General features: G+C 44.5%; 1 protein-coding gene across 2 annotated transcripts; it reads left to right on the top strand.

Annotated features, from left to right (window-relative positions):
* GJA8 (gap junction protein alpha 8) lies at positions 1-25,004 on the top strand. 2 transcript variants are annotated; one of them, XM_027692596.1, is made up of 4 exons: positions 1-54; positions 282-377; positions 7,581-7,747; positions 22,868-25,004. In XM_027692596.1, exon 4 carries the CDS (start codon positions 22,878-22,880, stop codon positions 24,066-24,068), a length of 1,191 nt encoding a protein of 396 aa, XP_027548397.1. In that variant the 5' UTR covers positions 1-54; positions 282-377; positions 7,581-7,747; positions 22,868-22,877; the 3' UTR covers positions 24,069-25,004. The 2 variants fall into 2 exon arrangements, with proteins under 2 accessions (XP_027548397.1, XP_027548398.1); XM_027692597.1 differs by lacking the exons at positions 1-54; positions 282-377; positions 7,581-7,747 and adding an exon at positions 17,350-17,459 and having other exon boundaries at positions 22,872-25,004.
* The last annotated feature ends 763 nt before the right edge of the window (positions 25,005-25,767 follow it).

Here is a 25,767-nt window from a genome sequence, read left to right as displayed (position 1 = left end):
AAGCCACGTGAAGGGCTTGCAGGATGTTAGTTCCCAGAGCCACAAACAATAGAGGTAAGGTAATGGGAAGGAATCCACAGTTTTTTTGTTGCCTTTCTTTTTTTCCAGTAATGACTTATGTCTCTGTCTTGTCTCTTAAGCACCTAAGTAGTTCTGGTACAAACCTTAATTATCTTTAAAAAAGGCTATTATTTTTCAACATATAACTGCTACCTACCTGTAGGCCTATGGCAAATTTTAAAGCTGTTTTTAATTTTTTATTTATTTATTTATTTTAATAGGCAAGCAGCTTGCAGAGAAACACTTGGAAGAGTCCTCTTTACGAGTTTGAACTCTAAGGATCCCTGAATATAAAACCATAAGCAACAACTGAGCAGGTATGTAATTTTTGGAAAATGTAGCTGGTACCAAACTGGTGTACAGTATCTTGCCACTACAGGAGAATAAGGAAACTTGACATAGAATTGGCTGGAAAGAAGAATTTTCCTTCTGAGTGAGAAATTTGGATGTTTAAGAATTTTTTTTTTTAAAGGATCTTAGACTTAACGTCCATCTTCCTGAATTAGAGAGAAAATCGATGATGCTAAAATTCCTTGCTGGAGAAAAACTTCTAGATTTTTTTTTTTTTAATCAAAGAACCTGGGGTCAAAGTCCTGCACTTTTTTTCATGGCTGAAGATTTGACTTCACTGGTCCAAAAGGGAAACTTCACTGGTCCTAAAGGTGAAACAAGAGACTTCTTTAGAGGAAGGAGTTATAGTTAACAAGAGAAATGTGCAGTGAAATCAATGAAAAGTTTCAATCTGACTTGCTGTTTTCCTTTTACATTTTATTCCGAAAATAGGCTCATGCAGCTCTCAGCATATTCTTTTTTCCTGGGCTACAGCTCTAGTCAGTACTATGTTATTCATTCAATGTTATTATCCTGTATCTCTTATATAACACCAGTCTTGCAATCACCCCTGTAATCACTTCCACATGCTGCAAACTTGCAGAATGAAATAAATTCCTTCTGCACTCCCTGAATCACATTATCTTTGCCAAGTTTTTACTCTCCAGTACTTGCTGGGATACCTCAAAGTTTATTTTCAACATCATAATCCAAAAGCTGTTCTCACAGGAATATATAGTGTTGCCCTAGTCACCTTTAGGAGTCTCTTACTTTTTACCTGCCAACTTTGGTCTTTCCTGTGCTTTTGAACTGTTCTCCTCTTCTGCTTTCTTTTGTTTCTGTCCAACATCTTGTACTACCATCTCTTTGTTTCAGTGTCTCCCCATTTCTCCAGTCTTCCATCATCCCCTACCAACATCTGGAACTCTGTGTGGGAAACCCAGGCCTCTTCCCAAGACCACCCCTCTTCCTCACCCCCAGCGCTCCCGCTGTTCTCCCTGACAGTGACATCCAGATTACCCCACATTTTGCTGTATCCAAGCTCTGTTCTTCCGTATGGACCTGTAAAATCTCACCGTTTTTGCCTCTAAAACCTGACTTTTTGCCTACACTCTCCAATTGGAAAGCTCAGTTGTCCTCAGTTAGTGCACTGCTGCTTGCAGTCCCCAGCCTCCTGCTTCCCGGGTCCTGTTGCCTTACTCTTTACCTTCATATTCCTTCTGTGGCTGTGCCATCAGGTCTCAATCTCTCCATGGGGACTCTGTATGTCCCCATCTCACAACTATCTGCTACCCCCTCCCACTTCCAATCTTCTTGAGTGGTGTTTAACCACTGTCACTCACCTTTATGCCTCTTTCCAAGCCTTCAGATTTTACTTTCCAGCACTTCAACTTTTGGTTTTGTTTTTTTCCTTGACCCTGTTCATACTAGGCAGGATCAGGAGCACAACACCTTGAAGACAGTGAATACCTAACCCTCCTTATGTATGACATGAATACTGTTTGTCTGCCCACCTAGGAGTTAGGCAAGGGAATATTAAGGTGTTTGTGTACCAGTTAGATCTTTGAGACCAGGGCTTAGGTTCCCAGCACTGCTGATGCCACCCCACCCTGGAACTCTGACAGTAATGTTCCCAAAATCTGCCTTTGGTAACAGCCTGAGGGGCTTGGTATCTAGAGCAAGCTGTCCCTCTGCCTATCCCTCTGTCAGGGCCTGATGTCCTGCAGGTTTTCAGAGAAGATATAAGAGATCAATTGGTGCATAAGAACTGCTGGAGAAGGTTAAGTGATGTGGCCAGGGTCTAAGACAAGGAGGTAAATGACCAGATTTAACTTCCTCCTTTTCTTGGAAGAAACAGCACCTTGGGAAAGATTTAACTTCCTCCTTTTCTTGGGAAACAGCACCTAGCCCCCTCATCTCTGAAATCCACTGTTTGTGGAGATGGCAGCAGCTCTGATATTGAAGTTTGCTCCGTGAATCAGCAGAGCATGTGAAATAAAATGTATGTAATGGTGGGCTAAGCTGTCGGGGTGGTAGACAGTGGGACTGTGCTTCCATTATGTCCCTTTGGTAATCTGCCCATGGAAGACCAAGACTTTACATTTGTGCTTTATCTAACAGTCTGGTTATTGCTCTTTGAAATTTTAGAGAGCTTCCTTGTCAGGTTTGAGTGAATTTTGTTCTAGAATGTGCTCCAGCCTGAAGGCCAGAGCTATTTGCCCCAGCACTTGAGGTCAAATAGAGAAAGTGTTGAACTTGACTTTTTTCTTATTTTTTTTCCCACATTCTAGTGAAATATCCTAATTAGTGACCTGCTGGGCCACATCACCACTGTCTTGACTTACTATTTTTTTACCTTTTATGTGTGTGTGTGTTTTGGTTTTTTTTCTTTTCCTGGAGTGCTTTATGACAACCCCCTCTCCCTGCATTAAGTACTTAGACCAGGAAAGACAGCAAAGTGGTAAGTCCCATTTTTCAGGGGGATACACATGCTACAGACTGGTGTGAAATATCAATGTCCTTATGAAGTCATGCCCTTACCAAGTCATGCTCCTGGCCACTGTTTTCCCATGGACATCCTATGTGGCATCCCTTTAGGGTGCTGGTATTTGCTGGTGCTATTCTGAGGCACCCAGTGCCAGCCACCTCCACTCTCTGCCCAGTGGGCAGCAATGAGGGGATGTGACCAACCAGCTGAGCTGCTCCTGCACTCCAGCAGCTCCTGTTTGCTGCTGACCCAGTGAAACAGTTCACCATGCCAGCAAAACAGAAAGGAGGAGAAGGAAAAATGAATAGAGAAAATTAAAAAAAAACCAAAACAGAGCATGGAGTTAATGAAAGTGGGGGAACAATTCTGGTGTTATGATGTTACCAGACTTAGATTTCTGTAGCGCCTGCTGTGCTTTGCTAAAAATGAGGCTAGTTAGCAGCAGCAGATGTGAATGTAACAACTGTACAGCTGTCAGGGGAATGAGAGTAGCTATGAAAAATCCATGAATTAAGTAGATTCTATTACCTTTTTTTTTTGTGTGGAGGGCTTAGAAGTGGCAGTTCTCAAAGCGTGGCCTATTGGTTGTTCATGTCAAGAGATTGGAATGCTGTGGAGGGTGAGGGAAGGGTGCAGCAAGCAAGGTGCATGATATGTTCCCAGTCAGGAAAAGGAGAGCATCTGGGGAATGGGTTACTGGAACTGTTGAGGGATGATGGGGTAGCTGGGAGGAAAGATGCAGTTTAGGAGTAGATGCTAGTGTTGCAGAAGCGGGGATGGGAATTCATGTAGCTAAGAATAAATGGGTTTATTTTATGGAAAGGATACTGGTGGTTATTTGGTTACCGGGAGCTTAAAGGATCAAAGAGTTTAGTAAGCCTTTCTGACTTTGCCTTGCCCTCCCAAAAATATATCCCGGCTCTGTGGAAGGTCACCTCCCATCCGTTCCCAGACATTAATCACCCCCTCCCATATAGGTGGCCTCTCGGGTTGCACAGGCTGGGTGAACTCTGGGATATATGATAGCACATTTGCTGAGCTGCAGGATCTAAAGGTAAGGCCAGTATCTGGAATGCCAAGATATTTGTGAGGAGAGGCAGGATCCCTGGTCTCTTCAGCTGCTTGCCCTCAAAATGGAAGGAGAAGGCATTTCGAATTCCATAAGCCTTTGCAAGCTCCAGGCTATAAACAGGCCCTTCCTGTAGGAACAATAAAGATCTAACGGTAGTCAGGAGATGTCTGCTTTTCTCTGCAGGCCTAATACTACTGGGAGATGCCTTTGTGAGGAGGATGAAGCCCATCAGTCAGGGGGGACAGAAGTGTCCAGTGCTACTGGTGTAGATCATTCAGGAAGATGGTATTGAAGGCAGTCATGGGGTAAAGAAGTGAAAGCCTTGTCAAGCTGAAGCAGAGGGAGACAGAAAGGGGAAGGAGTCAAAACAAAAAGAAAGCAGGAAAAAGGAAGAATGAAAGAACTATTGCTATTGTTTTGTACAATGGAGAAGTGGCTCAACCATTGAATACACTCCATAAACACTGCATTTTTTCAGCAAGCCAGGCTAAGGGACTCTGTGGAGGCAAGTACACAAATGGTGGGTCCCCAAGTCCTGCTGCTCTCTACAAAGTCAGTGAGAGCAGAATTTATCACCCACATAACTATGCTGAGTTCTAGGGGGAGGTGCTGTGGCTCTAGCATGATCTGGCTCCTCTGTATCAGATTTCTGAGTAAGCCTGTATTCCCAAAAGTAAAGTGAAGGTTGATATGACCAAAGGAATGTATTTGCTATTTTACTTCATGGATCACAGGGCAAGTGCCACATGCAGTAGTCATGGATGCTGTGTTTATCCTCTCCTCTCTTGCTATCTTGAACACAACACTACAGCAGCTTGTGTTTCTGAAGCTGTTGGCATTTAGACTCTTTGCACTAAAAATCTGAATGGATCTCTCACCACAGGCCACAGCCATTCCTTGGGGTGCAGAGCATGCAGGGTGTTGATGTTTTGGAAGTACCTGTAAGACACTCCTCTGTACTGCCTGATCCTAGTCAGGGGACTGAAGTGAAAGTTGCTAAAATTTCGTATCCATTAGTACATTGCAAAGGCTGGTGTTTCCCAGCAACAGTGACTACTGCCTCACCCTATAACCACATCTCTGCCTCCAGTCAGAAACATCAAACCCGAGCAGCCTGGAGTGTGCCACCTTCTCCCTCTCTGGTGTGTGGTCTGCCAAGGATGGGCAAACTGCTTGGATGATGCAGGGAACCCTCACAGTTAAAGTGAAATCTTCTAGGAGGTAGGTTGTTCTCACATTCATCAGCTATGACAGTGGGGGAAAGTGCCTGTCCCATTTCCTGTCCCAGGAAAGTGCCTAGACCCATTGTTTACACTGAGCAAAGCCACTGGACTTCACACCTCGTACAGTGATGCTACAGTAAAATGTGGGAGTTCGGACATTCCCGTAGATACAGACTGTGGGACTCTGTCCCAAATGGGAAATCTGCACAATAAGATGCCAGATCCATGAGCCTTTCTCCTCCCTGGGATGAAATAACCCACCTTTTTTTTCATCATGAATCTTACCAGCCAAGGGTGTTGCCCACACCTCATTCATTAGGCAGCCAGTGTCAGTGTAATTAGGGGTTAAGTAGTTAATCTTCAAAAATCCCTTGGAAGTCAAGGAATCCATATATTTGCTTATTTGTGATTTGTATACTGCCCCTGAGGCAACCAGGCATGGGAATGCCATCCCATGTTTGTGTATTTAACAACTGAAAAGAAGATGTGCATAGAGTTTTGAGTTTACAAGAGTGTAAAGAAAAGCTTTGGCTGTTTAACCTCCTCCTTAACCTTCCTTGTTGCACATTTTGCATCTTCCTGGTGCCCAGAAAGCACAAGGAACAAGCCTGTATTTTAGTGTGCATTGAGACTGGCTCTTCTGGCACAGGATGAAGCTAAGTGTGTGCTTAAGCTTGGTTTTGTCCCAGCCAGAGAGGAAGACTCCTGTTTTCTAATCAGGGGTCTGCCTGTGGTAAGGCCCTCAGAAACATGTATCAAATGTTAACTTTATTTAAAGCTCTTATCATCAAATTACTCAAGGTAGACCGAGCCAGGAGTACATGGTGCTGGTATAGTGCTTCTAGAGATTTTTGTTGTTGCTGCTTTTTGCAATGCAGACATTAGAACTTTACAGGGAATGTGCCTGTCCTCCAAATGGATGGAGATGTGTAGCTGCAAGGGGGAATAAACATTGTAAAGTTGGTCATTTGTGGCTGTATACTACTGAACTCTACTATCAGTGGTCTGAAAGACAGCAAAATGGTAAATGACCAGTAGGAGTGACTCAAAAATCAGTGGGCTGCAAAAAAAACCAACCAAGCAAAACACAAAACAAAAACAAAAGACCCAAAGCCCCCTCACCACATTACTGCAATAGTCCGGATCACTCAGACAGATGGGGCCAAGTATAACATTAGCTGCTCTAAGGCACATGTCAAAGAATAAGGAATACAGGCTGTGCTTATCAGCTGGCAAGTTTTTTCTCGGGAAGCAGTGACGGGAAAAAGTGGGGGCTGGTACAGCTCACTGGCTGACTACACAAAATTCCAGGATGATGCTGTAGCTGAGGGAACTCACGCAGCTTTCAGTAAATAAGTTTAATCTGAATAGCTCTGGGAAGGGCTGAGTGTGTGTGTCACTTGTACTAACACAGTCACTTCCCGTGTACTCTATTTGGTGCTTTTGTTGGTGATTCCTGGATGGAAGAGGTTCCAGGGAAAATGCCTGAGGGTACTAAAGAATTGGAAATGTGTCTTCCAGTGAAAGAGGTTGAAGAGATAGAGTGAAAAGGGAAAGCTGAAGGCTAACTTTTTCCTGTATCTAGATATGCATACATGGGGAACAAACTTTCTGTGGTCTAGCTGGAGGGCACTAAGATCCAAAAACTGGAATGTGAAACTGGGTAAAAAGCCCAAAAAATGATATGAGGAAAAGCATTATTTTTTAACATCATCTGTAACTAACCAATGGAAAATCTCAGTGAGGGTTTTGGAGGATCTTCCACAGGAGGCTTTTAAGTTGTGGCTGAATTCTTGTCAGAAAGTGGACCCTTGTAGAGATGGGAAGGATTTCTGCCAAGTCTTCTGACTCAGGTTTTCAAATATGTGGGTCTGGATGATCGGGCCGGTTCTTTCTGGCATTACAGTCAAATGTTGGCTCATAGCTTTGGGTAACTATGAGGCTGAGAATTGTACAGGGTGGGAGAAGTCAAGATTCCCTGACAGGACCAACCAGGCACAATCTTTGCCGTGAGAAGAGGGCATGGGCTAGATGCAGAGCTCTCACCTGAGCTCACAGTGTTTGGTTCACCTTTTTGTTGGATTGTGCTGCAGTGATATCCCGAAGTAAATGAGGCTTTATTAGTTGTCCACTGAGGTGCTCAGAGATAAGAGATGGTAAATCATAATTTATCATGCTTTAATTCTCCTCTGGCAAGGCAAGACATTCGTTATACATACCATCACCTGTGGCTTTTTCATCTATTTCAAACTTTAAACCTTGAACAGTTACTCTCCTATATTTCTGAACCAAACTAGAAAGAGTTTTTCTTTCTGCTATCTCAATGAACATTTTTTTTGTGTGTGTGAAAAAACTGTATTCCCTTGATGCCGGGGTTTTGCTTCATTTCTTACCTTATTCCCCACAGACTTAAAGTTTGACAGAGGCCGAGACTGTGCATGTGGAAGAATCTGAGGCGCAATGAAACTTCCTGAGAACAGCACTGGAAGGATGAGCGCTGGTGCAGATGGAGGTTGGGATGTCAAGAGGTGCCAGCAGAGACTCTGAGCCTTTGCACGCAGCCAGAGTGACCAGGTACTTGCTGTAACAGCACTTCCTAGGAAACACAATGGCCACTTGTGAGCCAGCCCTGCCCCGACCCAGTGGAAGAAAGCCAGGCAGGGCAGCGTGTCCCCTGTGGCCAGGAGAGCTGGCTGGGTGGAGCGTGGTGAGGGAGGGCAAGCAGGGGAGGATCTGTGGATGTGGCTGCTGAGGCTGTGCCCGGGTGGGAAGCTTTTCCTCTTGTGACTTCACCTGGATTGTGTGCCAACCTCAGCACACAATGTTATCACTGCAAGCCAGCACATGGTCGGGGTGGCCGTGCTCGCACACTCGGGCCCCAGGAGACTTTCCAGTCCTCACAGCTCTTGGCTTTGATGGCTCTTGCCAGAAATATGCCATGACCACGTTCCCTGGGTTTGTTTCCACTGGTACCAGCGCTGCCTGTGCTCATGGGTGACCTGTGCCACTGAGGTGGGTATCTAGTTGTGAGGGGTGAGAGGTTTTGTGAGGAACCAAAGCAGCGACCTCTGCTCTACCCCACCCCTCTCTGGCAGCCTGTGCTGCTCTTGGCTATTTCCTTATCTAGGGTTTATTGCTGTGCAAAACAGCTGAGTTAATGAGTCAAAAAGAACTCTCGGTTCCTGCTGCATTAAGGCCTTGCTGCCCGGATAAAAATCGTTCCCAAAAAGTGTTTTCCATGGGTCAGGGATGCATGGTCTGCCTACAACCATCTTTACTTTTGCTAAATACCTTGTCTAAAAGGAATAGTCAGGCCTGGATCATCAGAATCTCTTGGCAGTTTGACAGATCTCCTCCTGTGGTAGTCTTTATCTTCTCTCTAGGGCACACAGTCCAGATTAAATGCTGCCTCTAGAAGTCTCAGCCTGAGCCTGTCCTCTTCCCTGCACTATCAGAAAACCTACATTATTTATTTTGTTCTGTTGTTCCATGAATAAGACCTTTCTGCCCAGGCAAGCCCAGGCACCATTTCTTGAAAAGAAGAAATAAAGAACCTTTCCTTCATTCCTAGGCAGCCTTTCATTTCCCAGGACAGATGTTTCTAAGGCAGTTCCAGGTTTTCCATGCTTTGGCAGGATAGGCAACACATTCAAAGGTAGAGAAACAGCACTGGACTTGTTTGCAGGAAATGGAATGGTTCCAACCTTTCACATCTAAGATTCACCAGGGACTAAAGTCTTTGGCATCAGGGAGACCTGTTCATGCAAGTGTCTGTTTCCAGCTGAATTAAAATTTGTAGAACAGTGACATGGCTTTTGACAGGCATGACCATGTATGCAACAAATAGCATCTGGGGAATTTTCAGGAGTCTCTGTATTTTTGGGTGTCTCTTTCAAGTACATGGTTGGTGGATGGTTGTTCATAAGTCTTCGTAGTTTCACCACCTGTGTTAAGCTCGAAGGAGGCAGGATCTGTGTTCATCTGTGGGCTGTCCTTTGGCACGTGGATTGTGCTCTGGCAGTTTGTTTATTCCTTTGTTTTCTCCTGAATGTTCTTTGCTGTTCTCATTCTAGTCTTCTCACTTCACATTTCCTCTCATGGCCTTGCCTGTGTCCTTCAAACCTCTTCCCTTATATGGACAGCAAAGATAGGCAATATCTTTCCAGGACTCGAGGGCTGAGACATTGCTCATAGATGGGACCAGCTTTTGAAACGCATGAGCAAGAATCCTCAGGATGATGCAGTACATTGCCACTCGTGACACTGCTTTCTGGGCCACCTCACAGATCATAAATTATTTTTGGCAGCTGGACTAGAAATGGGCAGATTTAAGTCCTTCAAATTGCATACTAGCAGCCCACGTGTAGATCTAAGATCTCATGTGATATGTACAAGGTAAGAAGACAGTTCTGGGGTTTCTTACCTTCTTCATTCAAGCTGGCCATTCATTCAGGTGGTCATTAAGGTAAGCTTGCTTTTGAACCAGAAAAAAAGCATTCTTTTTCTAATTTGATGATTTATGGGTCATGGAGAGCACATAATAGGGAGCTTTTGAAATAGAGGAGGGCTTTCATAAAAATTGGAGAATAAACCAGGCAGGACTGACATCTCTACCTCTCACCCCTAAGATGCCAAATACCCTTCAGGATCTTTGTACAAACATGCTATTAAAAACCCTAATCACTTCTAGTTCTCAGTTGTGTTTTGGAACCAGACTGATAGGTCATTTATAGTCTGTTTAATGGCTGCTGTCTTATTTTTATGTCAAGCAAGTTCTTTAATCATAATGCCATGTAACAGAAGGGAAACTGCCTTCCAGGATCTCAAGTATATGTATTGTACCAGCTTTGTTTTATTTAACAATGGTTAAATTTCCTCAGAGAAAAGTTTTAACACCGTTCAATGGGGTGAATTTTCTATAAACCCACATCGATTGCCCCTAGTTATATTTCCCTCCTTTTATTCCCTGTGTTCTGTGATAGCCACCCAATTATTTAGTTCAAGTCTGAGATCCTATCACAGGTCTGTAGTTACCTGTGAGTAATTACAGTTAGGAGCTAATTATAAAGTAATTATGCCCTTCTACACAGTCTTTATAAAAAAGGCCAGACTATGAGTTTTCTTCTTCTCTGCCAGGACTTCCCCATTGCACCAAGAAGTACAGAAGATCACCATGAATAGTGCAGACATATCATGTGCAGCTTATTTATTAAACCAAGTTTTAGTGCAAGGTATCCAGTCCTGCTGATTTAAAATGCCTGATTTCAGTAGGTGATATTTAACTCCTCTGAGATACAGCAAGAATAGATATGTCACCAACAAAGTCTTTATCAACCTTTTTCCCCCAGCAGTAGGATAGAAGTATTTACTGATTTATTTTTTTGTTGTCTGCATTATTATTGAATAATCTAAGATTTCTATCATATAACAGATCAATACCATGATTAGGACTAATTTTGTCCTTAATTTACTTTTTTAAAAAATAGCTTTGTCAGTTTTTTTTTTTCCTTTTCACTTCCATCGTATCTTTTTTAGAATTCCTATCTCCTAATTTATATTCAACATCTCTCTTACTATTTGTTAAATGTGTTTTACTTACTTAAGCCACCCCCATTTCGATTTTTAATCTGGTTGGTTTTTTTCAAGTGCACTATTCTTTCTTTACTGGGGAGTTGTGTATTTTTGGTTCCTAGTAAAACATTTTTAAGCAGTTCTCAATGATTATTTATATTTTCTTATTTAAATCCTTTATTCGTGTTGATTTTGCCCAGAATTCTACTCAAGGCTGGGAAACAAGACTTCTTACAGCATCATGTCTTTCAAAGTGTTACCAGTTTGAACCTTCTTCTGCTTTCATGTAACAGTGGAGTTGCGTGGGGATCAGTAAACCTGCTACCAGCCTCTCATCTCTGCCACCAGAGAAGGTAAAACACAGGTTTTGTTCGTTTTGGATTTAAGATTTGAAAAATGAGGAAGCTGTTTAGAACATTTAAAAATCTCCAAGGCTGTTTTTGAGTCAGCAACATCACTGTGGGTTAAATTAAGCAATAGCTTGTGTTTGTTTTTCCCTTGGTGAGTGCTCAAGTAACCAGTGCTGCCATATTCCAGTGTTGCTTGGTTATCCATTGCAGACCCAAATCACCAATCCAGTTGCTGGAACACTGACTCACAAAGATTCAATATTGATAAGCAGGAAGTTACCATTCAAAGTTACAAACAAGCTAGTAAGTAAAACTTCTTATTTTTACCCCATTTCTGCCCTCTCAGTCTCTCTTGGGGCTACAGCCTTTGATTTTAATGTTCAGTTGTACAAACCATCCCAACATCTTTTCCAATGTCTTATAGCTGTGGTCCCCTGGGCAGGCAAAGCCTTGTTGAATATAAAATGGAAAGGAATGCCACAGTTGTGTATGGCTAAGGAGGATGGGTTGGAATGGACTTGACTTCTGTGCTGTCCTTCTGTAAAGGAGGGCACCCTTTTTTTGAAAGGCAGAGCCAGGGCTGCCGCTGCATAAACCCAGCACCGGTCAGGGGGAGTAGAAACCCACCAAACCTGCTGCACACTGGGCCAAAGCAGGGAGGGAAACAGAAATATTAGAGCTCGCGTCCTCACTTCAGAGCTTCAGGGACTAGAGAGATGCAGGCCATTAAAATACATGCCTGTGTTTTTCTGAGAAATTACCTATAATAATAGCTGCTTTCATTTTGGTGGTATTTAACCATCAGACAAGAATGGGGCCTCGTAGCACGGGGCAAGTGGAAGACTATTCATGAGTTGCTACACCAAGGCGGAACTTACCACAGAAGCAGCTGCTGAAAGTTCTACCAAGTCTGACAGAGAACCCCCAAAGACTCTTAATGCTTTCTTTAAAAGGATCTTGAAATGCTTTAAACCATATTGATCTTAAGAATATCATATTCGCTGAACAGGAACAGGACTGCAGAGAATTGGAGTTTGCTGGAAGTAGTCAACAAAAAAACCAACCCAGGCTTCTCCAAACTGGAGAAGCCCTTCCACCCTACAACCTATATTTTCTGGCAGGTCTGTACATAAATAATCCCTGACTCCCTTCACCTGGCTGTTTACTAGTTTGAGGCCAGGTTGTCTCAGTGAATGCTGAAGACCTTTGGATGGATGATTTATCTGTGGACAGGTTATCTTCTTGATCAGGAAAAGAGAACGACTGGCTCAACAGCTTCCAAGTTCAATAACCTCCTTTTCTTCTTAATAAATTGCTGAGGCATGAGAGGCTTCCGTTCCTTGCTGGCATCTTTTACACTGTGCCCAAAGAAACAATCATATCAGGCTCAGGAAGACAAGTGGCTGAAAGGGCAGGGAAACAGGAACCGTCCCCACAGATGTCCTTCCCAGAGAAGCTGGGAACAGGCTTTGCTGTGGGAAATGGGAAGCTGAGGTCAGCCAAAGTGCACGGCAGGTACGTGCATCTCTGGGGACTGGAAGAACAAATAATGGCCTGCTTTGCCTCCCCATCCCTGCCCTGTCCTGCCTGTGAGCTCTCCTGGGCCACCTTCTCACCTGGTGTGCACAGCACACCTCCACTGTGTCATTCCGCGGTGTGGAAATGAAGGCAGGGAGATAAAGGTGGAGAGTGGGTGGTGACAACGCTCCTGAGAGCCCTGAGCCTACCACTCAGCAAGGCAGGCCTTGGGGGTGTGAGGAGAGCCCAGAAGAAGGGAGGAAGGAGTAGGGAATGAGTCCCCCTCAGAAGCTGGAAGGCAACAAACCTCATAGACAGTGAGGTAACACGGGATGCTTCCACACATACCCACTTGTTTGGATCTTTCAGAAGCTTTGTCCTTTCCAGCTCCTTGTTGCCTGGGGATGTTAAGAGATTGTACAAGAAGTCTTGATAAAACAAACATACGGAGATCCCCTCAAGAGGCTGGAAGATATTATTAGCTCCTCTTCTACTGGCAGGCCTGGAGCAATTAATTATTACCAGAAGTATTATCAGGTGCTTGTCACTGCTTTCCCTGGATCCACTTCAGATAGTCCAGACTGGCTGTAAGCAACATGTTCCCTGACTGGCCTGATACCTCACAACTCCTGATAGCAGTTCATGTGGTTCTCTGAGGAGGATCTCAATAGTGGCAGGGGACCATAACCTAGAATATATGCTGAGGTAAATTTGAGTCCATGGACCACTTAAGTATGTAGCATGACTACATTTTCATATCTTCTTGGTGATGTCCTCCAGCTGATGTGCTCCACCTCTGTGACTGACCAGGTGGTGGGTTCTAGGCAGGGGGCAGAGAAAGGGACAGGTAGGAGGAGGGTATATGGGGACCTAGGAAGGGCATTTTGCATGTGATGGCTCCATAAGGCATGTTTAGCACCTTGCCTACGAGCTCTGTGCCCTGTCCCAGTGCTGCTCCTCAGAAAGAGCACCTGCACTGGCACAAGACTGTAGGATTTCTAACCAAGACACTATAGTAAAGAAATAACCTGGTCAAGTTTTAAGTGAAATCGTGCTTACCCATGAAATCATGTGTCTAAAAGAGTATTCTTCTCTCTTCTCTCTCTAACCCTGGTTGTGCATAGCACCTACCTTTGACACACGAGAGTTCATCTCCTTTGCCTTAAGTGTTCTTTGTACTTTTAGTGAAGTTTTTATTATTAACCATGTTATTGAAGGAAAAATCATGCAAGTCAGCTGGTATACTTGAGAAGTACTTGCTGGAAAAGGGATGAGGTTCAGGTGAAAATACACATTATACTAGTAAATAGAGTCAACAAAGTTTACAGTGATTCTACAGGTTAAATTATAGACATCGAAACGATCCTCACATCAGTTTTAACTCCAATCTATTCAACCACTGTAAAAGTACCATAAAAAAAATCACGTTCACAATAGGTATAACTGCATCACTGTGAGTTTCCTGTGTTTGCTTGGCCTTATTTTTGTGTTTGTAGGAAAAGTTTAAGGAACGAGGGATGAGGGAAGAGAAAGGCCGGGGTTTTAGATACAGCGTAATGGACGCGCTGCACCTTCTCCTTTCTCGTTCACAGCGAACCTCGGTGTCCCGGCGCTGCCGGCGCATGAATGAGAAAACATCGCCCGCTAGTGGCTCGGGCCGCGGGAGCTGCTGCTCTGCTGATGCTGCTCCAGCAATTGTACTGGGACAAGGCGGGCGGCTCTCCTTCCTCCTGCCCTCGGATAAAATCAGCATCTCTCTGGAAAAGGTTGTCTCTGAGCCGAGCGAGAAAAGAGGTTCTTAATGGAAGCGCTGTGAGTCACCCGCAGGCTGTTTGTCGTGTTTAGTGTCAATGTCCAGGAGAAACACTCTGGATAAGCCATGACATCCAATCTTACAGTTAATACAGTAAGAGAACAAATTGGTTGAAACGTGGCTATGGTGAGCAAACACCTCTAAAGCTGCAACACGTTCAGAGCCATCACTGAAGCCACAGAACAAAGCTGTGAACCCTCCTGAAGGTTCCCTGAGGACAGCCCTCCTTGCAGGGCTTGGAGACACCGGGGGTGAGCTAGGAGCAGCACGGGAAGCAGTACAGCACCACCGTGCTCCACACTGCCCCAGCTAATTAGCCCCACTCCAGAGGAGCTAATTAACTCAAGTGGAATTCTTCACTGACACAGCCAACTTGCTCCCAGACCTGAGCTGGTATCTCCCCAGACCAGCATTGCACTGGGTGGTGCAGACAACCTGAGATGTCCAGGCTGAATTTTCAGGACTGGTGGCAAGATACTATTTTTTTTTTCCAGCTGAAAATATTTTTCTGAGATTTCTCTAGGTCTTTGGCCCTATATGAAACTATATGAAACTATAGAGACCATATGAAACTGTAGAGACCAAAGGCCTCAGCCTCCCTCTACCCCCAATTGTTTTTCTGCTTACGAGGTAAGATCATCCTTAACAGATGTTTGTTTACCTCTTCATAAAAACCTCCTGTGATTCTGCAGCCTCCCCAAGCAGTGTGCTGCAGTGCTTTGCTATTCTTGCCATTGCAAAGTGTTTTTCTAATGTTTAGCTATATCATTTTTATTGCAAATTAAGCTGATTATTTCCTCTTCTACTTTTGGTGAATGTAGGGGACAACTGTTTAGTCTCTCCACCCATTATAACAAATGTTTATGTGCTGGAAGACTGTTATCATGCCTCCCCTCCTGTTGTTCTTTTCCTAGAGAAAACAAACTCGGTTATTTTATCCATTCCTTATAAGTCATGGGGTTTTTTTTCACATCTCTTATCATTTTGTTGTTCTTTTTTGGACTCTCTCCAGTGTTTCTGCATCTCCTGAAAAATGTAGAGCCTGGAACCGGACACACTGTTCCTGCTGAGAGCTCAGCAGTTTCAAGTAAATGCACAAAGTAATTGCTTCCTTTGCCTCATACACAAAATTCCCATTAAAGCATCTCAGAATGAGATTTGTCTTCTTCTGTGGGAATCTCACTTAACAGACTCGTATTGGGTCAAACCCCATCTCTTCTTTGCTTGTGCTGCTGCCAAAACGGTTGCGGTTTAGTTTGGACCAGCACATTTGGTGTCTGCACAGTCACCTTTCCTGAACTGTTTCTTGGTGCAGTCACCTCTGCAGAGGGCAGAGCACAGCTCTCCAGTGTCTCACGTTCCTCTCAAATTCTGACTGCTCCAGCCCCCTGTCTTCAGGAGGGACTGCTGCCCCGCCAGCCCGGCTGTCATCCTCTTGGTTTTGTCCTCTAGGCTGTTGTCCGAAACACTCAAGGAAATACCGAGAAGCCCTGGAGGTAAAACTTCAGGGACATGAACCTCCCAGCTGGAAAAGTGAAGCCCTGATAATTACCCTTGATTACCGCACTTCAACCTGTGTAGCCTCTGTGTGGTGGCTTTTCTTGCTGCTCTGGGAGCTTATGATCTAGATATTTTCGAAAGGCTCACAAAAGTCAAGGTATTTTATACCTAACCATTTCCTCCTCATCTACCAGGTCTGTTAGTCAAAGAAGAAAATTAGCTTGGTTTGACAGGATTTGTTCTTCAAAATTCCCTGCTGGATGTTTCTTATCAGCTTATTGTCCTTTAGCTACTTATAAATTGATTGTTTCATAATTGGTTCCAGTATCTCTCTAGGTATCACAGTTAGGCTGACTGGCCTGTAATTCCCCAGGTCCTCTTAGAACAGTAATTTTCAGAGAAGAACTGCATTTAAGTGAAACAGCTATAGAAAGACATTCCACTTTTGCCCTGCTTATCTTTATTCACTGTCTAGTTTTGTTCCATCCCTTAAATTACAAACACGTTTCCCATAAGTATTCATCCTCCACTTGAGGCTCAGCACAACTGGCCCTATCTCCACCTCTTCTGTGTTCCTACACAAACCCTCCTGTTACACACTTCCCCAATTCCCCTCCTCCTCAATGATTTATATCTTCCTCCCCCTCTTTATGGTTTGTTTGCAGTTCCCTAGCAAAATATATTCCTCAGCAATTTATATCCCCCAGTGCCTGTAGGGCTCTGAAGAGAGTCCTGGAAAAATCTGGGAGCCTTGCCCTTAAAATGCGGGCAGAGACCCTTGCCAGTCTTGCAGGGTCGTGGCTATGCCTGCCTAAAGATTTATTCAGGGCTGGCCACATTTAAATGATTCCTGAGACCGGTAGGTGGCAGAGAGATGATGAAATCTGGGAGACTCTGGTCCTGGTGATCAGACTGACAGATCCCTCTGGCTCTGGGATGGACAAGGACACCTGTTGCTGGACAGCAGGTGTGTGCTAAGTTGGGTGGTGCCTGGCAAACAGGTGTGTTGGGTGAAGCTCCCAGCTTCTTGCAGGGAGGCTGGATGTGTCCAGTGTCCAGCCTCAGCCAGGAGCAAAAGGTTTGTGTGTTCAGCAGAAGAACAGGAAGCATGTGCCACTTTCTAGCTAAGCAGATCGGGAGAAGATAACTTTGTTTGAGGGAGGGGTATCGTTATCCAGGGTTGTGCGCTATATAATTGCACAATCTGCTATCATGCATGAACAGAGCTGTTCAATAGCATGGCCCTGCCTTGTCCTGACATCATGTCTGTGTTGGAAATCCGTTTGGAATGAAAAATCCCACATTCCCCAAGTGACCTCGTAGGCTCTGAGCAAAAGGCTGAGTTGCAGTGGAGACTTCACAGACTCAGTGGTGCCAGAGACAGGACCTCAGTCACCAGCCTCAAAGCAGCCAAAGGATGAGAAGTCAGCCATGAAGCAAAATTCTTTCCAGAGAAAATAACATTTTAAAAGTGCAGGAGATGTCCGTGGTTCTTTGAAGGCAAGAAAAGTCCCGAAGGCAAGGAAAAGTCACTGTGAGTAACAGTGTTACTCTCACTAGCTGCTACTCTTTCTAGCACCATTTTTCGGAGAGGAAAGTACTCAGCACATCTACAGGTTGCCTAATGAGAGCTTAAATGCTGGGCGAGGTTCACAGGTTGGAAGTGTTGGCCATTATCAGTCTGGTACTGTCAGTATGCAGTTCTTTTGCAGGCTCAGTGAATGTCACATGTTGCATGTGAGGTCCAGTCTTCCAGACCTTTGGCTTTATGGTCTGCACTCCTTTCTTTCACAGCCTAAGAGAATCAAGTCTCCTTCTTGCTCTTCTCATGCTCTGCCTTCTCCTCTTCATCGCCATCTTAACCAACCACTTCCCTGGATAACCCCAGCACAAGAGGAATTCCCCACTGCCCATCCTCATCTTGATTTAGGCCCTTTTCTTCAGGGGGAGGAGGACCTAGTGAGCTGGAGAATCTGACCCAGAGCTCAGTGGTGCCTTTTTAAAAAGGCATCCAGGTGAAGTGACTGTGTGGTTTTTCCACAAACCAGAGATGTCCTGTTAAAATCAGTGTGCCCTAGGCTAATGGCTCTGCACCCTAAAGACAGCAAAGAAAGTCACCCTGATCATTCAGATAAAAGTAACATTTACCCAAATGATAAGAGACTCGAATATAATTTCTGCATCAGCTGCATCTTGCAAGCTGTTCTGCAACTTGCCAGACAGTGTTTGATATTTGGATAGTGTTTGTGAAAGGCAGATAAAAGGTTAATGGGAAATATCTCTGACAGTTGCTGGATGTAATTTAGAGATGGACTACAGCCATGTAGTTACATACCAGATTTGGGGTTTGGCTCCTTATATTAGAGAGATAAGGCCCAGGGATGGATACACACATTCAACCAGAGCTGAGTTTTCCAAAAAGACAGTTTCGGCCTGAAAAGGAACAGGCAGTTTAACATCCGAACCACCTGCTCTCTGTGATGCACCACCTTCCAGGCACTCTTTAAAGGTGTTGGGTGCTGGTGGTACCATTTAGTCCTTCCTCTCTTACTACTTCCCAGAGAGGGGTTGAGGGTGGCAGTGATGACCAGTTACTCATGTCTTAGTCCTTGTTTATCTCAGTAGCATTTAGCAGAAGAAAACAACAAAGGTATTCCTTACTCTTCCTTACTGTTCTTATTCCTCTTGTTGATCAAACTGTGCCTTTTCTTATTCACTTCATGTTCCTGGGACTTGTGTCTTCCCACACACCAGCTTTATGCAGCACAGGCTGAAAAATGTTCTGCTACAGCTTCTGTATTAAGAGAGTGATTTATTAAGGTGTTCAGAATATGACTTTCATTTCAACTACATCCACTGAGGTTGATTTTTTTCTTTTGTGTCTCCAAACAGATTCCTCTTGCAAAATATGTTGGTTTTTTTTTCCATCTCTGGCTTATCCTTTAGCTCTTTTGAAATCTTTTTTGAAAAACATCATCTCAGCCCCCAATTGTGCTTTGAACTTTGGGGCTGTGCAAAAAAGCTGTTTGGGAAGACAACTGCTAAGATGAGGCTCTGAACTTACATGGGCACAAATGCCCAGAAACACTGAAGAGAGGCCTGAAACCATTGGTTTGAAAGTACAAAATTTTGTGGCTCTCGTATTATATATAATATCTTGTTCAAATGACAGCTTTTCTAGAGACAGAATGTCTCCCAGTGCCATTCTGGGAAATTAAATTCAGTGTTGAGTTTGCATAAAGAGAGAGGAGAGCTACTTGCTGCTTCATCACTTTATGAGCCTGGTATCTGTACCACTGCTTAGCAAATTTTGCTTCCAGTAATCCTCTATTTCTTCAGAGCTGAGCACCAAGAGCACACTCTGAGCAATTCCTACAGAAAGACTACAAAACCAACACCTCAGAATAAAGTTATCACCTTTGGCTTATAACTAAAACTCCCAGGGCAATTAGTGGTACTTGCAGAGGCATTACTGAGCCTGTGATTCTTCTCTCCTGTGGGATCTCCAGCGCTTTTGCAGGTGGCTGGGGGTAGGCGAGTGCGCCTGGGGTAACATTCCTGTTTGCTGGGCTGCTGGAATTCAGCTGCCCTCCTTAACAAAACAGTTTGGTTTGGACATTTTTAATGCATGTGCCATGTGTAAAGGTGCATTTGGAGGAAAAACTAAGCAGAACTAAGGCACTGAAAGGTGAGGTTGTAAAATTGGTGTTTCTCAGCTTTGATTAATATTGACTGTTAATCTTGTTTTCTCGTGCCACTGCTTTTTCCAGGTAAAAGATGTTGAAGAGCAGCCCAAAGCATCTGACAATGCCAAATACAGATGCAGTAGCTCAGTATATGCCTGTGCTGGAAATCAGCATTGCAGTTTTCCTGTCAGAGTTGGGTGTAGGGTAACAATTTAATTCAATTAATTCTGCCAGAGATATTGCCATTCCCTTTTCACCTGTTGCACCACAACACCTAAAGACTGGTGAGTGTGGACACACAGCTGTGCTGAACCATAGCAGAATTGCAGAGATGCTTTGGTCCCTGCTTAACTGAGCAAACTCCCATTTATGCATGTATTAGGTTTTCACTGCCTGTCGCCTGTTCCTCTCCCCCCTCTGCTTTTTCATGTTCAGTGGACTCTCCTCTCTGTGTCTCTGCCTCTCTCTCTATTTTTTTTCCTCCCTATTGTTCCCCACGTCACTAACTGTCACTCACTTCATAAAGCCGTCTGGCTCGGAGCTTAAATATTGCAGGGCAACTAAAACCCACCATCAGAGCCAATTCAGTCATATCTGCTCAGTCGTGCGACAAGATTGGGGCTTTTAGGGTAGGGAAGAAGAGAGACAAAAGTTCACTCTTCCCTGCAGAGTGCCAAGAGAGGAGGGGGACACATTTCTTCGGTGGAGCCTTTCACAGCGGCAAGTTGCTTGCTCAACATCCTTAACCTGTACAGTCTTTTTTGCTGGTAGCGTGCTCAGGGTGCGACGTCCGGAAGCGCAGGGTGGGGGTCTGCAACGAGCCCACGAGAGCTGAGAACACGAATCCGTTGACTCTTGAGCGGGCTTAGGCAGTGTCCTGCTCCTTCCTCACGACAGGCAGTTTTTTAAGGGAGAAGGTGAACTGCATAAGTACGTTGCTCACACCTTTTTCCTGAGACTCGAGGGGCTGGCTGCTCGCAGGTGGAATCCTGAACATCTGAACTGGTCGTGCCACTCGTCATCAGTCCACCCAATATTGTTGCTTGCAGTTGAGCCAACTGAGCAACCTCGAACCACTTCACTTGCAGAAAACGGAGAGGGTGGTCATGGCAGAGTTTTAAAAAAATGTGGCCGGTTCGGAAGTTGTCTCAGGAAGAGTTCAGCCAAATGTAGCAAGCTGTGAGCGAGACAATTGGTGGAGTTAGCCAGGGAACATTTTTCCTTCTCCTGTACAGTGAGTTTTCTGTGTGATAAGGTTTATCACATCTAGGATGTTGCTCTTGTGTGCTGCAGTGCTAATGTTCGAAAGGTAGTGTGGCTTATCGGCGTGACTCACAAAGGAAGAGAGGGATGGAGTTAACTGAGGTGCCTGGGGGACAATGAAGTTTATACTGCGTGTAGTCATGTTCTTTACAGAGTTGCACATGATTGGTAACTGTTGGGTGTACTTTGCTCTGTGAATTTGCAGAAAGAGGATGTTTAAATCAGTTTAGATAATGTATGTAAACAGCGTAATCTTCTGCTAGACTTGTTAATGTAAGCGCTGACATTAACACACTCCTTTACACAACTTTAATGACTGAGAAAGTGGCAATTTTCTTCGGTGATTAAATTATACGTTTGCTGCTTCCTCCTGCGAGGTGTTTGTGCAAGCTGAAGGGCTGCATTCTGTTTTTCCTTTTCTAACACGGGTGCCTGGGGTTAAAAGAATGTTATGAGGTTCGAGGGCAACGGAATATGAGTCCATCTTGTTTGAGCAAAATGCCATCGTAAGCATTTTTTTTGACTGAAAATTGGTGAAATTCCCTAGAGCTGTAGAGCTCTCAATATTGTGTGTGTTTTTCTGTGTGTGAATATGTACACACAGTAGTTGAGGCAGATTAGTATGCGTTGGTGTGTCATAACATATGGCATTACAAATATATCCCAGTGGTATCTGAAGGAGGAGGGAAGTTTAGATGCTCGGATTTCCATGCTCTTGGCTGTACCTTCTTTTTCCTAGTGCTTGTGTATGTGTGTGTGCATTTAAGAGACTATAGATGGAGGTAGTATCTAAGAGATGAACTTCTAGATCCCTGTGAACAGCTGTTTTATGAATAATGTTCCCTGTTTCACTTGTCATGGTCCACCAGTCGGTCTTTCTGGACCACTTTAATGCTCTGCATTTCTCAGAGGCTTCAGACTGCTGTGGTGTGTTTAAATCAGCACATTCAAAAAACCTTTCCTTTCTATTTCCCTCATACAGAGGTTTTCCCTTGCCTGAAATGATATAGTGGGAAGTTCAGGATATGCAGGATGAAGTCCTGACCTAGGAATAATTTCTTAGCATGCAAAAATAATGACAGATGTAATATTTGACTTACATCACTTGAAAATGGACTACTTTCTTAGCTTTCCAGTAGGATATCTGCAGCTGGCTTCCAGCACTGTGTCAGCTTGAGATAGCAGCACTGACATTTCAGAGACAGCAAGTAGTATTTTAGGTCCCAGTTAGAGACCTTTGTGTTTTTCCTCGGGTTGGTTCCAATGTCAGTGTGGCAACTGACTTCAGAAGGGGATGCAAAGAATAGCCCCAATAACTGTATTGTACATAATGTATTTTGTGTAGCAAAACTAGTCTGTGTAGTAGTTATTAAGCTTATACAGTATTACTAATATAAGTAATGGTGTTGTAATTGCTGTTCTTACCTAACAGAGGGGTTGCTAATGTAGAATTAATATATGCAGTCTAGAGAGAATCCAGGTTTATGTAGGTGCAAGATGGGTGCAAATGTGAGATCTGTTTGACCCCTGTGTGGTGTTCTGGTGCAGGAGAGCTCGGGTGCTTGAAAGCTGCACTCTCTTTTCTAACCACTGCAGCTGCATGCTGATAAATCTGTTCCACTGTATTGCTGGTGAGTGTTTGTACGTGTAAGAAATCTAAGCAGGCTCACGCAACCAAGCCTACAAGGCACCGCAGAAGACTCTCACCTGGAAAAGGAGATAAATATACTCCCTGGCTGAAAAGTAATTGCCCATTTAGTGCCATGAAAGAAAGAATTTAGCAAGCAGCTTGCTCTGGCTTCCCAGCTCTTCTCCTGCTGATAAATCATTGTGATCAGGCAAATCAGCAAGTAAGCAAACGACCATCTTTCTGTTCTCAAAGCATATTAGGGAAATACTGATTGAAAGCAGAAAAAATATCAGTGGGAAAACCTGAAATCTTTTAAATTTTAGCATAATTTGTGGTCTTTCTCTTTCTTTTTTCTTCCCTTAGACAGTAAGAAATGGGTGACTGGAGTTTCTTGGGGAACATTTTAGAGCAGGTGAACGAGCAATCCACTGTCATCGGGAGAGTTTGGCTCACAGTGCTCTTCATTTTCCGCATCCTGATCCTGGGGACGGCTGCCGAGCTGGTGTGGGGAGACGAACAGTCAGACTTTGTGTGCAACACCCAGCAACCCGGTTGTGAGAACGTCTGCTATGACGAGGCCTTCCCCATCTCCCACATCCGGCTCTGGGTCCTGCAGATCATTTTTGTATCCACGCCTTCGCTGATGTACTTTGGGCACGCTGTGCACCACGTCCGCATGGAGGAGAAGAGGAAAGAGAGGGAGGAAGCTGAGCGGCGCCAGCAGGCTGAGGTGGACGAAGAGAAGCTGCCCCTGGCTCCAAACCAAAACAAAGGCAACAACCCCGATGCAACCAAGAAGTTTCGCCTGGAAGGTACTCTCCTGAGAACGTATATCTTCCACATCATTTTCAAAACCCTCTTTGAGGTGGGATTCATAGTAGGTCAGTACTTCCTGTACGGCTTCCGGATTCTCCCCCTTTACCGCTGCGGGCGGTGGCCCTGTCCCAATCTTGTGGACTGTTTTGTCTCCAGGCCCACGGAGAAGACCATCTTTATTATGTTCATGTTGGTGGTGGCTGCCGTATCCCTCTTCCTCAACCTGGTGGAGATCAGTCACTTGATCCTGAAAAGAATCCGGAGGGCTCTGAGAAGACCACCAGAGGAACCGCTTGGAGAGGTCCCGGAGAAGCCTCTCCCTGCCATCACAGTCCCCACCATCCCAAAGACCAAAGGCTACAAGCTGCTGGAAGAAGAGAAGCCGGTGTCCCTCTATTTCCCTCTCACGGAAGTAGGGGTTGAGCCCAGCCCCCTTCCATCAGCCTACAATGAGTTTGAGGAGAAGATTGGGGTGGCTCCACTGGAAGATCTCTCCAGGGCATTTGATGAGAGGTTGCCATCGTATGCACCAGCGAAGGAACCAGAAGAGGAGAAGGTCAGAGCAGAGGAGGAGGAGGAGCTAGAAGAGCAGCCTGAGGAGCCAGGGGTGAAGAGAGCAGAAGAGGAGGTGGTGAGCGATGAAGTGGAAGGGCCTTCAGCACCTGCTGAACTCGCCACTGATATGAGACCCCTCAGCAGGCTAAGTAAAGCCAGCAGCCGGGCCAGGTCAGATGATTTGACTGTATGAAGGTGCAGGATACAGGGAGCACATGAAAAGGAAAAAGTTGAAGAGAAAAGGAGAGATAGAGAAAGAATCAAAAGATATTTTTAAGCAAAGCGCTAAAGTGGCCATTTGAATATTATTTCCTTTCATGATTCCCAACTGGAAAGGTACTACCATGGTAACTGTGCCTTATTTGCCCTGTATGTCCCTGTATTTCCCTGTTTCCACATACCAGCTCACTCCTTACAGTAATATCTACACTGTACACGTAACTGATGTATTTTAAAACCTAACATGGCAGTGATACTCAAATGTTGCCACTGTGAACATATTTACTGAAAGCCTTGTGTTCCACATTTCTCTGGGAATGTGGGGAGGATCTGTCTTTCAGCTAGCAAGGGGGAAGACTGATCAACAACTGTATCTAGTCTTTCTTTTTCTGTTTCCACCTATGGCTTGCTGAGCAGATCTTCCCTTTGCTGTTGGCATGGAATTGCAGTTAAATTTAATCCACAAAGTGAATTCTGTGCTTAGCATCAACACACTAAAATAGCAAGCCCAACTTCCCTTCTCTATCCAGAAAATAAAATCCAAAAATGTTCCCAATTTCTCTGTGAATGCATATCTGACTTAGGTAAAAATATTTTCCCTTTGTCAAAAATATTTCTGCCCTTCAAGTGACATTGAGAGTGGGTAAGGTTGACAGTGGCTCTCTACTAGGATTTAGCAGATGCCCAGAGAAGGATTATTTGTTCCCAAGAGGGTCACCCAGCCCTGAGACTATTTCAGTATACTGGAAAGAATAAATTCAAGTGATATTTTTTACTTGTAGCCTTGTGACTTAAAGATCTGAAGCTTGATTTAGCCAAGCAAGCGTGGGAAGGCTTCTGAGAAAGGAGGGAACAGCTACAGCCCCCAGAGCATGAAACCAAATACAAGCCTTCATGGTATGATCCTGACATGTGCTCAGTTCCTGGAGCTTGCAGGCTTCCAGGCACTCAGCAAATCTCAGGTACAGAGTCCTGAAGGCACCTGTGGACCTATACCAGGGGTCTGGGTAACTATGTGACTTCTTAAACCTCTAAATACAAAACTGGTTGGTCAAGTTTGAAAAGACTGGTATGGTAATAGCCTTTTGACATCTTTTGTTTTTAATTTGACAGACAGGAGCCGTTCAGTGGGCTACTTTTCTATTAAATGCCGAAGTCTCACTCAAGTAAGACAAGGCCTTTCACAAGATGATTTAGACCTTTTGTGCCAACAGGTCTGTACAGAACTCTGAGACTCAGAAAAATATTTTTTACGGAAGGCAGAAAATCATGTGCTTGCAATGTTTAGATGTCTAATATAGATTTCTAAGTTCAGGACTACAGCAGCACCTTTTGGCTGGGACAGTGCAGCGATGTGTTCAAAAGCTTCAGGTTAGCAGCTGTGTCCCCCCAAAGCTGAGCCTCATGCCAAAAAAGTGCAGGTATGCACTCTCATCTGCTCTGCTCTGCAAACCTCAGACCCTGCCATCTCAGCAAATTCTTTCTGCTGGGCTGCAGCCTATCCCATTGTTCCCGGGGCAGGCTTTAATCCAGGTCAGGGAAAAAAGGTTTTTTGGCACAATGCATAAAACTCATCCCGCCATCAGCTAGAAAAGACCCCCCGGGGCCTCCCATTGTAGCAGGTCTGACTCAAAGCCCGTGGGAGTCAAAACGGGGCGTCTGCGAGAGCTCTG

This window comes from Neopelma chrysocephalum, unplaced genomic scaffold, assembly GCF_003984885.1.
Source record: "Neopelma chrysocephalum unplaced genomic scaffold, ASM398488v2 Primary Assembly neopelma1_87, whole genome shotgun sequence".
NCBI classification, from domain to species: Eukaryota; Metazoa; Chordata; class Aves; order Passeriformes; family Pipridae; genus Neopelma; species Neopelma chrysocephalum.
The sequence above is the reverse complement of the archived record's forward strand: the minus strand, read 5'-3'. Positions and strand labels throughout refer to the sequence as shown.